The sequence below is a fragment of the Emys orbicularis genome, chromosome 1 (genome assembly GCF_028017835.1).
Source record: "Emys orbicularis isolate rEmyOrb1 chromosome 1, rEmyOrb1.hap1, whole genome shotgun sequence".
NCBI classification, from domain to species: Eukaryota; Metazoa; Chordata; order Testudines; family Emydidae; genus Emys; species Emys orbicularis.
Genome location: NC_088683.1, coordinates 166,772,495 through 166,785,867, shown reverse-complemented (window position 1 = coordinate 166,785,867; position 13,373 = coordinate 166,772,495). Strand labels below are relative to the sequence as shown.

The 13,373-nt window shown below is 42.9% G+C and overlaps 1 protein-coding gene across 1 annotated transcript; it reads left to right on the top strand.

Annotated features, from left to right (window-relative positions):
* Positions 1 to 942: 942 nt before the first annotated feature.
* LOC135894825 (cell cycle control protein 50C-like) lies at positions 943 to 12,893 on the top strand. Its single transcript, XM_065422935.1, has 7 exons — positions 943 to 1,146; positions 3,859 to 3,969; positions 5,414 to 5,515; positions 7,263 to 7,353; positions 9,312 to 9,452; positions 10,452 to 10,661; positions 12,706 to 12,893. The coding sequence occupies exons 1-7, from the start codon at positions 943 to 945 to the stop codon at positions 12,891 to 12,893; spliced, it is 1,047 nt and encodes a 348-aa protein (XP_065279007.1).
* The last annotated feature ends 480 nt before the right edge of the window (positions 12,894 to 13,373 follow it).

Here is a 13,373-nt window from a genome sequence, read left to right as displayed (position 1 = left end):
AAGGGGGCCATAGCAACTCTCCAAATGCTGTGCCCTTACAAAGGGTGTTGCAGTTCCTGCCTTGGTAAGTTCTCCAGCAGGGACTCTCACTGGGTAGGAGCCTTTCACATTGTCATCCAACACAGCATTCTCTTGTAAAAGCCATTTTTGCTTTTGATAACACTGCTCTGTTTAGGGTGACTATGGAAATAAAGGAAAGAGAGGGCGTAAGGGATCAGACTGTGTACAGATCTTTCAAGTAGCAGGCAGTGCCCCTGCAAGTGATCAATAGCTCAGAACTTAGTGAAACCTAATAAACTCTTTACAGTAGAACCTCAGAGTTATGAACCCCAGAGTTATGAACTGACCAGTCAATCAAATACCTCACTTGGAACCGGAAATACGCAATCAGGCAGCAGCAGAGACCAAAAAAAGAAAACACAGTACAGTACTGTGTTAAATGTAAACTACTAAAAAATAAAGGGAAAGCCGCATTTTTCTTCAGCATAGTAAAATTTCAAAGCTGTATTAAGTCAATGCTCTGCTGTAAACTTTTGAAAGAACCATAACATTTTGTTCAGAGTTACAAACAATCTCCATTCCCGAGGTGTTCGTCACTCTGAGGTTCTACTGTACTAAGTGGTGCAGCAGAAAAAGACTCTCAGTGACTTTCCCAGAGTGTCCGGAGTGTCTAGGGTGCAGTCTCTATGACTCTGACTAAAGTACATCGTGGCTGATAGGACCAGCTGATTAAGGTGATTGAGGTCACCAACGGACAAGATGAGCCTGTACTGAGGAAGAGAGGTCTAGTTAATGAGTAATTCCAGGAAGTAACAAAGGTTTATAGAAACAACACAGCCTCCAACATCAGAGAGAGTTTTTAAGTTGAGACCAAGTCCAACACAGACACCCTTACCCCATCCCCACCCCCCAAAACACACACCCTTCTCCAACGGCAACAGCATGAAAAATAAGAACAGCCAAGGAGCACAGGAAAGTCCCTCCAGATGTCCAGATAACAGCGCATTTAAACAACAGAAACTGCCAGCCTGGAAGCCCAAGCTCACAGCTCCGACTGTCCTCTCCAGCTTCTTTACCGTTGGAGTCTTCTGCCTCCTCATGGGAATCTGCCTAATATTGTATGCAAGAAGTGTCAAAGAAATCCAGGTTTGTTTGAGGTGGTTTTCTTGAGGAGTGTTATTAGAGAGTGGCTCAAAGGGGGGTAGTAATTCTATCATGGATGTACTCCCTTTACCCAAGGGTGTCAAACGAACCCACAATACCCCATGTGAAAGTGGGCACCATTAAAAAGTCAGCATTTGCTAATTTACCAGATGGCAATATCTGGGACATTGTCATTTGTCCCTGTGCTTAGGGGAGGAAATAAACTGTGGTAACTTTGGTATTGTTAGGCACTAGAAAAATGTCAATAAATATTTGCCAAGCCAGAATCCTAAAACACAAAGAGATTCCTCATGTGTTAATGATGGCTGCTGCAGGTAGAGCAGGTTGAATATTAAGGCCAATTTCAAAATCAAAGTATTAAATTCAATCCACTGACTTACCACCTCCTATTATTTTGTTCTTTATGAGTGTTTAGACAGCTAGTATTTGTGTAAATGATCACGAATCTTGAAAGTTTCACAATTCTAGCAAAAATTATTACTAAGCTGATAAATTGTTTTTGAAATGTGTTATATGTTTTTCTCTAGTTTTGAAAATTTGTCATCCAGTTGGGAAGTAGTACAATACTATGTGTACCAATCACACACCCTGGATAATGAATAGACAGCAAAAAACAAAACAAAACAGGATTGGTTTGTGTCTGACTTGTGAACAGAAAAGAGGAATAAATCTGCAACTCATAGTATTCACAATGAATAATTCAACCTGTTTTAGCTGTAATTAGGTAATTTAATATCAGTTTTACGGGAGGGGGGCGGGGAATGTTAAAACACAGAATGATTTACACTAGGTCTCACAGCAAGTCTGTTGGCCAGCACACTAGGCTCCCAGTTCTCTCTTCAAACCGCTAAACCACATTGCCATCTGTGATGTACATACTGTATACAGCACCCACTAGAATTGACAAGGACAGCTAGATTATTTCTTTGTTTGGCCTGTGGGGTGAAAAAACCAAACAAAATAGTACATGGTGATTTGCGTGGGCCGGTTACCTTACAGGAAAAAAATGTGGCTTGTTTATCCATTAGGATGGTCTCACAGCCCAAACTTTGCCTCTTATATTTTGTAGTCTGAGCGTACACTGTAATGGATAAAAATATAAAAAGAAAAAGAAATTGTCGGTCCTTATTATACATTTTTGCTAAATGTTATAGTAGGATGGTATTATTTTTCAGTTATTAAGTGCACTTGTTTTGGATGAAAGGTGCTAAATAAATGCAAAATATTAAATAGAGTGAGAACATAATGCTATTGTCAATATAGGGTTTGCCCCAGTTACTGTGGACCTGACTCTCACCCCTGCTTTGCTCTCTGTGTGCTGTTCAGGTGGCACAAAAAGAGCAGAAACTGGTTTCATCCCCCCCACTCCAACTGGGGATTCCCTTGTTTGTTGTTCATTTATTTGCCGAGGGTGCCCGGTGAGTGCAGCGCCAGCATAACTGGCTCCTATCGCAAACCCCCTGCAATTCAGGATTAGAGGGTAGGAATCCAGAGCACTCCGGGTATTGTCATCTGGCAGACAGCCCCTAGGGATTGTTACCAGCTGATGGAATTCAGGTCAGCCCTCAGGGCAATCTAAACTCCTCCCATGCTGGCAGAGAGCCAGCTGGAGAATCGGGGTGGGGGGGAGGGCATTGGCGCCTCAGCAAGAACAGGATTTAAGTTAGGGAGAGAGTTTTCAAAAGTCTTTGGGACTTAGAAGCCTAAATCCTACTGACATCCAATGAGATTAAGGCTTCTAAGTGTTGAAGTCACTTTGGAAAATAGGACTTAGGTTCCTGAGTCTCTTAGATGCTTTTGAAATTTTCACCCCCAGTCGTGTGCATGCCCACATTGAGCAAACCTGAAGAGAGAGGGCCGTTTGTAGACCCTGGCAGCTGAGTGTCTAGTTTTTCCCAAAGTGGGGTTTTACAGCATATAATCCGGGGTGGACAAAACTTTTTGGCCCGAGGGCCACATCTGGGGCCATGAATGTAGGGGTGCAGGAGGGAGTGCGGGGTGTGGGAGTGGGTGTGGTGTGCAGGAAGGGGCTCAGGGCAAGGGGCTGGGGCACAGGAGGGATGTGGGGTGTACAAGGAGACTCAAAAGGGGGGTTGGGGTGCAGGAGGGCATGTGGAGTGCGGGACAGGGCTCAAAAAGGGGGTTGGGGTGCAGGAGGGATGCATCGGGGGTTGGGGTGCAGGAGCGGTGCGGCAGGGAGTTGGGGTGCAGGATGTAGGAGGGGTTTGGGGTACGGGCTCCGGCCCGGCGCCACTTACCTAGAGCAGCTCCGGAGTGGCAGTGGCGCGCAGTGGGGCTAAGACAGGCTCCCCGCCTGCCCTGGCCCCGCGCCGCTCCTGGAAGCAGCTGGCACCATGTCCCTGCGGCCTCTGGGGGAGTTGGGGGCAGAGGGCTCCGTGCACTGCCCTTGCCTGCGGGTACCTCCCCAAAGCTCCCATTGGCTGTGGTTCCCCGTTCCCAGCCACTGGGAGCTGCAGGGGGCGGTGCCTGTAGGCGAGGGCAGCGCACGGAGCCCTCTGCCCCCAACTCCCCCAGAGGCCGCAGGGACATGGTGCCAGCCACTTCCAGGAGCAGTGCGGAGCCCGCGGCACCACCAGGGTGGCAATCCCACGGGCCAGATCCAAAGCCCTGATGGGGCTTCGGCCGTAGTTTGCACACCCTGATATAATCTTTGCTTGTTTATTTCTTTGACAGATTAACTATTCAGACATATGTTTGAATTGTTCAAAACTGCGTGAAAACTCCTCTAACTGGGATAAAGAATGCAACTGTTCTGTGCACTTCACACTGCAGGAAAATATGCTGGTAGGTAAATGTGTGAAACCAACCATAGACCAGAGTTCCTGTATTTCTGTATGTGTAAGAAGTATAAATTTTGTCCTATAAATGACACTAAGCCAGTTTCTGAAGGGCTTTATGTCAATAACTTTCACAAACCTAAAGTCCCTTATATCCAAAATATGTGCCTTTACATTGTTGTTATTCATTTTGGCAAATCCCATAAATTAAGCAAGATCAGGCTACATAATATTTAGATTGGAGATCTCCTAGGTGAAAACAGGTGCTGCAAGAAGTGATGTAGATTCAAGAGGTGACTTCTCTTTCTTCTGAATCAGTAGTGAGTCAATGCCCCAGTAGGGACCCAGTGCCACACCCTGGTGTTAGTTGGTACTGTGCAGCTGGGGTAAGATCTTTCAGATGAGACATAAAACTGAAGCCCTGGCCACTTTTGGTAAGTAAAACTCCTGTAGCTCTTTCCACAACTTTAGGGTTCTTCAGAGTGAAAGGGGCTATAAAAGCAGTAGATGAAAATAATTCTTCAGCCGTAAAAATGTCTCAAGGTTTGAAGAACATTTAAAATTAAAAGTAAAAATGTCAGTTTCCCATATTGCATGCACAAACTGGTACTTCTGCTGCTTGTATTAGATCTGGTCTGTAAATTCAAGACTCAAAATTTTCAAAAGGGCTAAAGGGCTTGTCTACACTGCACTAAAGACAGGCTTATGAGGGTGTGTACTGCAGAATGCTCTAGCATGTTGCTCTCTACCTGGCCTATGTAGACCCTGGTGGTGCAAACTAAAAGGTACCTAGTGTGCATTAACATAATCCTGTGGACTACATCAGTGCCAGGTGTGCAGTACTGCAGGGTGTTCCTGGGGCCGTTACAGCACTCTGCGGTTCACACCCCCATTCACTGGTCTGTGGCACCATGTAGACAAGCCCAAGTCTCTTTTCAAAAGGGATTTAGGAGCCAAAAGTGCCTAAGTCTCTTTTGAAAATAGGACTTAGGCTCCTAAGCATTTTTGAAAATTTTGCCCTCAATCTACAGCACACTCAGTGCAGCACCTTTCGCAAGTGCTAAATTCACTTTCCATTTATTTTTTTTTAAAAGCTGATAATTGAATTTAATAATCTTAACATATTTAGAAAACTGTTGGTCCAATCCTGCAACCTTTCCAAATAAAGAGACTGTGACCTCAATAGAACTACTCCCGTTGTTTCATAGCACCTTCCATTCAGCGATGCCAAAGCAATGGGTGAGGGAAATGATGGTATTCTGTCCATGCTCCACCCACAAACCCAAGATAAGTGAATTTTTCTGCTAAAATAGTCAGCTGAAATGTAGTTAACACCACATCCATCAGGCTGTCCGCTCCCCCTCCCCCGGTATTTTTTTTCAACAGTTTGTAAAAATGACCTATTTTGTTTATGCTCTCCTCATCCTATGTTATTCTCCTTTGAATTCTAGGGTGATGTTTTTATGTACTATCGTCTGCAAAACTTTTATCAGAACCACCGTCGGTATGTCCTCTCCAGAAGTGATGCACAATTGCTGGGTCAAGATGTAAACGTAAGTGTATTTCTTATTGACACATCATCAATATTTTCATCAGGTGAGGAGGCTCTTAGTGTGTGGTTCTCTGGTTAAAAAGTAGTTTCTAGTACTACACCTGCCTCTGGGTCCTTCTGCCAGTTTTTGTGGTTTTACATTTACCTTTTTTATTTTTATTTTTTTACTGTTTCTCCTCTGTTGCTGTGTAACCTTAGATCACCAGAGTTCCTCCTGGAGTCTCTTGTTGCAACACGGCCCCTCTATTTCCCCTCCAGGGTAGGCTGTGATTATAAACCACAGCTGGGCCCAAAAGTGCATAAAAAAATCCAGAGCTCAGTATTTTTATTCCTCTGTTTCTTTAAATTCGGAGCACTAGAGTTGGCCATCTCATTTGTGGGGAATAGAAAATGTGGTCAGCTGCAAGGGGTTAAGCTCCCTTTCTCAACTCTTTAGTGAGTGTCATCTCCTTGAGGTTAGAAGGCACTGTAAACTTTTCTACTAGCATTTCCCACTTATAACAGTTCACAGAGATATTGCAAAGCTTCGGTATTAAATACAGAAGCAACGGTCACAAATTGTAACTCTGATAAACAATTTGGTTGTCTTAGAAGCTGTAGCATGCGTATGCAAACAGGGAAGCAGACTGACTTCAATGCCTGGAAAAGGAATTTTCATAAGATTGTGCTTTGAGGTCTACAGATCACAAGTGCCGAGAATTATCAGCAATATCATTAGTAGTTGGATTTTACTGAAGATTTGCTAGCAGTTTTAGACCCAATCTACACGAGTTGGGGACATGGCTACAAGACAGTTGTCCTGGGGAATGGATGGCACTTAGCATTTTTTTACGCATGTCTTCGATCCATGGTAAAGGCTTAGATAAGTCCAACGTTTTAGCAGAGTTTGGGGATGCAGTTAAATGTCCTGTCTACACTGAAAAATGGAACCATGTTGTAACTGGGTCACGGAATACATCATTGTAACTAGTTGTAATTGTTATTTGTAATTCTAGTCTAGATTGGCCTTAAGGTCCTCTCTATGTTTCAGCCTTTATTTTAAAAAGTGACTAAGTGCTGAGCACTCACCCTTCGAATGCCAGGCCCCTTTAAGAGGACTCAAATGGAGTACCGACAAACTGAGGCAATCAAAACCATTTGTTTGAACATCAGCCTGCAGTTACAGCAGTGTTAAGGCACACCGTTACAACATCATTGTAGCCCAGCTGTGGTTATATCATGGACTCACATTCCAGTGCAGATGGGAAAAACCTTTTTATAATCCTGTTAACAGACCTAAGCTGGTCTTTCGGTGTTGCAACCACTCTCTTGTATGTAAAACATGAATATAACGGAAATAAAGAGACTAGAGAAAAAAAACTCTATTGTTTTCAGTATGTTTAGTTTCCGCATAAACAGTTTCACAGTTTCCCCTGTAACGTTAGTTGGTTTTCCCTGTTTGTGTGGCTCTGTCATACAGCAACAATCTATCTGTGCTGGGAAATATGCTGCCAGCAGCTGTGTAGACACTAGACCACGGCAGATACACCTCACCCCAGTCTCATTCTATTTGGGCCCATCTCTAATGTGACTGGAAAGCACTGGCAACTCCTAGCACTCTTAGGTGTTTGGTGGTTTTCTTTTTTGGGTTGTTGTTTTTTCCCCGCTTTGTTTGTTTTTTTTAAAGAGGGAAATAAGAGTAAAAGATTGACCAAAAAAATGTTGATCAGGAAAAGACATTTCTAATTGTCCTTTGACCTTGCATTCAGATTCAGAACAGCAATTGTGCGCCTTTCACAATCTATCCAAACGGAACTCCAATGGCTCCATGTGGCGCCATCGCCAACAGTATGTTCAATGGTAAGTACCTTCCACATCTGATTTATTCACCTGCACAGATGTAACCAATTTAAATATCTCTGTGCCCCTGAGACCTCACAGAGCCCCATCTAAGTGCTGATCCTTGCATGTTCTCTACATGTCTGATCCTTGCATCTCTGTCTGTCTGTCTCTCTCATATATGGATGTTAAACTGTTTGACAGTGTGGCCAAAGTGGATATGGCTCCCTACGTGCTGCACTGCAATGACTCCACTCACATTACTAAACTCAGTGAGACTCCATGTGAGTGCAGGGGTCCACCCACATGATCCAGTTACAGGACTGGGGAACTGAGTATCCTAGAAAAAGAGGAGGACAGTAATCTACAGACTTGATCCTAGCTTTACAACAGGCTATTGGGTGGGCCTAGAAAACTCAGCTTCCGCTTTCTTAGGGTGACTGGCTTAAAAGTGTGTGGCACATTCTTGAAATGGAGAATCTGATCTAGGCTTGGTCTACACAAACAGTTGCACTGTCTTAACTAAAGTTGTGTTTCTAAACTGATGCAAACCCCTCTATGGACATACTTATATTGGCTTAATAATCCTGACTTATAGTGATTTAACTTGTCAGTCAATTTACATGTGCAAGCTAAACTACTATAACCAGTTTTAAACCAACACAAGGCCAGGTCTGCACATCAATGGCTTTTGTACAAGCACAACTACATTGATTAGAGAATCTAATCTTTTTTTAACCAATATAGTTATATTGATACCGCAACTCTAGTATGGATGCAGCTATGCCAATATAGCTTCTCCGCTTCTCACAACTTCAGTGTGTAGACACAGCCTCACTCTCATGAAGACAAATCAAAATGTTTCTTCAAGACATTGATTCCCTAGGTTATATCTTTACTGCACAAAAGAAAAAAAAAAAAGTGCATTTATACAGCAAGATTGCTTTCTCCCTGTAAAATCCTGGTGGAGACAAGGCAGAGGTCGTTTTTACCTCGATGTTGCTAGCTGAGGTTAACACTAAACCCCCCACCTGGAGTTTTCCTCAACAAAATACAGTGAGGTAAAAACTACCTGTCCTGTGTCTCCACCAGGATTTTACAGGGAGAAAGCTATCCTGACATTGTTCTCAGAAGCTGACAAGCTAATTAATAAAGGACTACAGTTTTCAGGTTTTAAAAAAATAAACCAGTTTAAGGTTGTAGCTACTTGTCAGATTATCTCTTTCCATATTTTCTCAACATAAACAAAGATGCACATTCTGTTCCATGAAAATGAAGGGGTGGTGCATGACTCTAGTACACTTTCCCTTAGTTTCTTTTTGGATGTTGGAAACGATGATTAAAGGAAATTGCTGGTAACAAGTTACAAAGGCTCTTCAGCCTATAGCAGCTTCAGTTAACAAGTCGTCTTCATATATCTTTGACATTTGATTTTTGCATATTATAGAACCTGTTTCAGAAATGCAAGTGGAGACTTCAAACCCCAGCAAGTAGGATCACATTCACTTCAGTTACACTACCTAACAAAATCCAAGGCAGGGGTAAATAGGAGAGTAAGCCTTCTTATAGATTGTAACTAGCATTCCTTCTCTAGCTCCTCAAAAAAAAAAAAAAATTCAGGTCACACAATCCCAAGAATTTGATCACAGAGGAATCAAGGGATGTAAATTAAATACAGCTGTGGATATTCTGTCATGGTGATGCAAGGAGAATTTCCAGTAGAGATTATGGTCAGCTTTTAAAACTTCCAAGGGTGCTCTTACTCAGGAAATTTAAATGGTCCTTTACTTGTGAGGCACACAGAATGTGTACATGATGAAGTAATGATAAAACCCTCTCCCGATCTTTTCTTTGTTTGTTCACAGGACTGACTCTCTCTCTCTCTATTTAAGGTTTCACTTGGTCAGGTTGACTACTGGAGTGACTGTTGGAAGTTGTAGACATGTTAATAACATGTATTACTTTGGATCTCCCTGCAGATTCTATTCAACTTTTTTACTATCTTAACTCATCCACTGCTATCGAAGTCCCATTGCTGAAGAGTGGAAATAGTTGGTGGTCAGATAAAAATGTGAAATTTCGGAATCCAACATCATACAATCTCTCTTCTGCATTTGCAGGTAAGAATGATTCCACTGCCATGCCTTACTATAAAAGTCTTTCTTCTGTTCGTGGAAGTCTCCTGAGACAGGTACAATCTCCAGGAGACGGGTCTATGTGTTCTTCCCGATGACAGGTAACTTATCCAGGGGAAGCACTGTGAGAGCAACCTTATGAGACCTTCTCCAACTTTTCAGTGGGGAAATATGCCACATTTAGGGAGAAGACTGGGATGTTATGAAGAGAAAAAGTTGTTCTAGAAGGTCAGGAGAGTGAAGGCCCACTACTTTCCTCACCATCCTCACCCACTAAAGGTCTTGGGCAAAAGGAGTTAACCAAGTGGAATCACCTATTTGTTCCATCTTTAAATATGTATTCATTAGCACTGTTTTGTTATTACTATTAGTTTGTATTGCAGTAGACTATAGTAGCCCCAGTCATGAACCCAGGACTCCATGGTGCTAGGTCCTGTACAAACACAGAACAAGAAAACAGTCTCTGTCCCTTAAGAAGTAACAATCTAAGTAGTATCAATATTCTTCTTCTTCTAAATATTGTAGAAAGATTTTCAAATGAACGACAAATAGGATGCATATGTTTACTGCTCTTTTAGTGCATTTTGTAGGTATACAGAAAGGAATCGATGCATAAAAATGAAAAATAAAGGTGAACAATTACATGCAGAGGGAAAGTTGTCTTATGATTAGAGTGGGGTACTATTCCTGTACAAGTCGCTTTGCCTCTCCTGCACTGGTTTCCCCATCTATAAAATGAGGATAATACTATTTACCACAGGGATGTTGTGAGGTTCAGTTCATTAATGTCTGAGAGGTGATCTGAGATCTTTGGATGGAAAGTGTGATTTGCTCTGTGTCTTGTGAATATTGGACAGAACCTTTGTCTGATCTGTATTTTTGGTCGAACATCAGAAACCCAGAAGGATTAAATAATTTAACTACCTGTCTTAGCAGCGTTCTAAACATTGACAGCTCATCCCTATTCTCCATCTTCCTCCCTAGGAACAACAAGGCCTCCTTACTGGCAGAAACCAGCTTATTTACTGGATGAGGAGGATGAAAGGAACAATGGTTATATAAACGATGACTTTATCATCTGGATGCGGGTGTCAGCCTTTCCCACATTCAGAAACCTTTACCGTCATCTCAGACATACCAACCAGTTTGCTGATGGTCTCCCAGCAGGGAATTACACCTTCCACATTACCTACAGTATCCTTTCATCATGTCCAAGGGACTCCTTAATTTTTAGGCAGGTTAAAAAAAGAGATGCCTGCTAGTATGGTGGCTTGCCAGTAATACAACATAAAACCTGAGGGAGATCTAGTTTGGGTCGGGAATCCCTGGATTTCCTGCAGCCTGTGCTGGTGCAGTTAAGACCTGTCTCTTAAATGCCCTATATCAGGCCGTGTAACACTAGATCTAACTTCTGAGGCAACTGCTTGCCTGAACTTCGGCTGGAGGCAAAGCCTGACAGTGCCAGCTTTGGTACAGCTGCTGGGGAATTAAAAAGGCTTAGACTTTATCCACACAGCATAACCTGAGGGGTGAATTTATACTGATACAGCTATACTGCTATCACCTCCTGTGTGGACACACTTAGGGCATGTCTACACTGCAGTCAAGGGTGTGAATGGCAGCTTGTGTAGACGTATCTGCATTAGCGGTACTATAGCTAGCTCACTAAAAACAGAAGCGAGGAGGCTGTGGCCAGGGCCAGCTCCAGGCACCAGCGTACCAAGCAGGTGCTTGGGGCGGCCCCATGGAAGGGGGTGGCACGCCCGGCTCGTCGGCAGCAATTCGTCGGCGGGTCCCTCAGTCCGTCTTGGAGGGAAGGACCTGCCGCCGAAGAATGAAGCAGCGTGGTGGAACTGCTGCCAAACTGCTGCCGCTGATCGCGATGGTGGGGTTTTTTTTTTGTTTTTTTCCCGCCCCTTGGGGTGGCAAAAACCCTGGAGCTGGCCCTGGCTGTGGCGCAGGCTTCAACATAGGCTACATTAGTGAGTATGTATCCTGGGAGTCAGGCAGGCTTGTGGAGCCCATGCTGAAGACTGTGCCACGGCATCTTCACTTTTGTTTTTAGTGAGCTAGCTAGAGTACAGGGACGTTTACACGAGCTGCCGTTAACATCCCCAGCTGCAATGTAGATGTCCCTTATTCTACTATGAGATGGCTGTTTTCTAGCTCAGCTGATATCAGTGGCTCTCAGTCTTTCCAGATGACTGTATCCCTTTCAGGAGTCTGATTTGTCTTGCGTACCCCCAAGCTTCACCTCACTTAAACTACGTGCTTACAAAATCAAACATAAACATACAAAAATGTCAGAGCACACTGTTACTGCAAAATTGCTTCTTTTCTCATATTTACCATATAATTATAAAATAAATCAATTGGAATATAAATATTGTACTTACATTTCAGTGAAGAGTATATAGAGCAGTATAAAAAAGTCATTGTCTGTATGAAATTTTAGTTTGTACTGACTTTTCTAGTGCTTTTTATGTAGCCTGTTGTAAGACTAGGAAAATATCTAGATGAGTTGAAGTATACCCTTGAAGACCTCTGCGTACCCCCAGGAGTACACGTACTTCTGGTTGAGAACCACTGGACTAGATGTTTGAGAGCCACTGGCTTATGTTGCTTGGGAAGGGGTTTACATTATACTGAATAAAAATGTCCACACATGGAGTTATATTAACGAATAGAATAACTATTTTGGCATAAATGGTAAAACTCTCCCATGTAGACCAGGCCTTAGATGAATAAACATGACTCAGAATTGAGAGGTAGGGATGCAACAAGAACATTATGTGGAGTGTCCTCATGTCTGAGACGGGATTGTCAAGGAAAGTGCTAAAAGGTTCTTCAGTACAATAGCACCCAGAAAGCTAATTTCCCAGTAATTTTTGGAGGCTGCCTTTAAATCTTCTGATGCAGCTTCAGTGCAGTACATAGCTATATGAGGATGAATCTGACATCATATTATTAAAGAATCCAATGTATGTCAATAATTTTGCTAAGACTATAGATGCACATGATGTATGTGAGTTTCTTACCCTCACCCAGCCATTTTGGGGGTTGTGGAGCCACTGGTAACAACAGGCAAGGGGACACAGAATAGTTAAAAGCACCATAAAAGACTTTTACAACAAATGCAAAAATCACCGCCTTGTGTCCTTTGAAGAGTATTTTTTGCACACGCCTCACTGTACATTTCATCCTGATTGTTAATGAAACTTTAACGTCGCCTAATCAGATTTCCCTGTTACCAAATTCAAAGGGAAAAAGCAGGTGGTTCTCTCAACCATCACATGGAGTGGAGGGAGTAACCTCTTCCTGGGAATTGCCTACACGGTTTCTGGCGCGGTGATAGTGCTGGCAGGTTTTATCATAACTGCGATTCACTTAAAACTCCGAAAAAAGAAAACGTACTTTCAGAGATAACCCAAATGACATAGCTTTCTGAACAAACATAAAGGTGCACCTTTGAGCAAGGGATGTGGGGAGCATGGACCTTTCACACTGTCCTCCTAGCGGTGGAGACATTTCAGTCATGGTATGGATTTGGTAAACACAAAAGTGTTACGAGCAGGGTGATGTTTTTTCATTACCCGAAACATATACAATCTGATCAGCTTGGCTTGGTTTATGGTCTTATTAGCATATGAATTACATAGAAGTAAATTTTTCCTTAGTGACTACCTATCAAGGTCTGAGATGAGCATCAGTAAGAGAAATCTTAGTCATTTTAGACAAACTCCAGAGATGGTATTGAGCACAATTACTGGGCCAAACCCCAAGGTCCTTACTCAGTTTTTACTAAGTCCTTACTCAGGCAGAACTCCTATTGACTTCACTGGGAGCTTTCCATGAGTAACAATTGATGCCCTGATCCAACAAAGCACTTAGGCACCGGATATTCTC

Excerpts from the sequence above, each read along its gene's own strand:
- LOC135894825 (XM_065422935.1), top strand. The coding sequence starts at position 943 with ATGAAAAATAAGAACAGCCAAGGAGCACAGGAAAGTCCCTCCAGATGT. Across the intron at positions 3,970-5,413 it reads CACTGCAGGAAAATATGCTG|GGTGATGTTTTTATGTACTA; the intron begins GTAGGTAAATGT and ends TTTGAATTCTAG. Across the intron at positions 10,662-12,705 it reads CACCTTCCACATTACCTACA|ATTTCCCTGTTACCAAATTC; the intron begins GTATCCTTTCAT and ends TCGCCTAATCAG.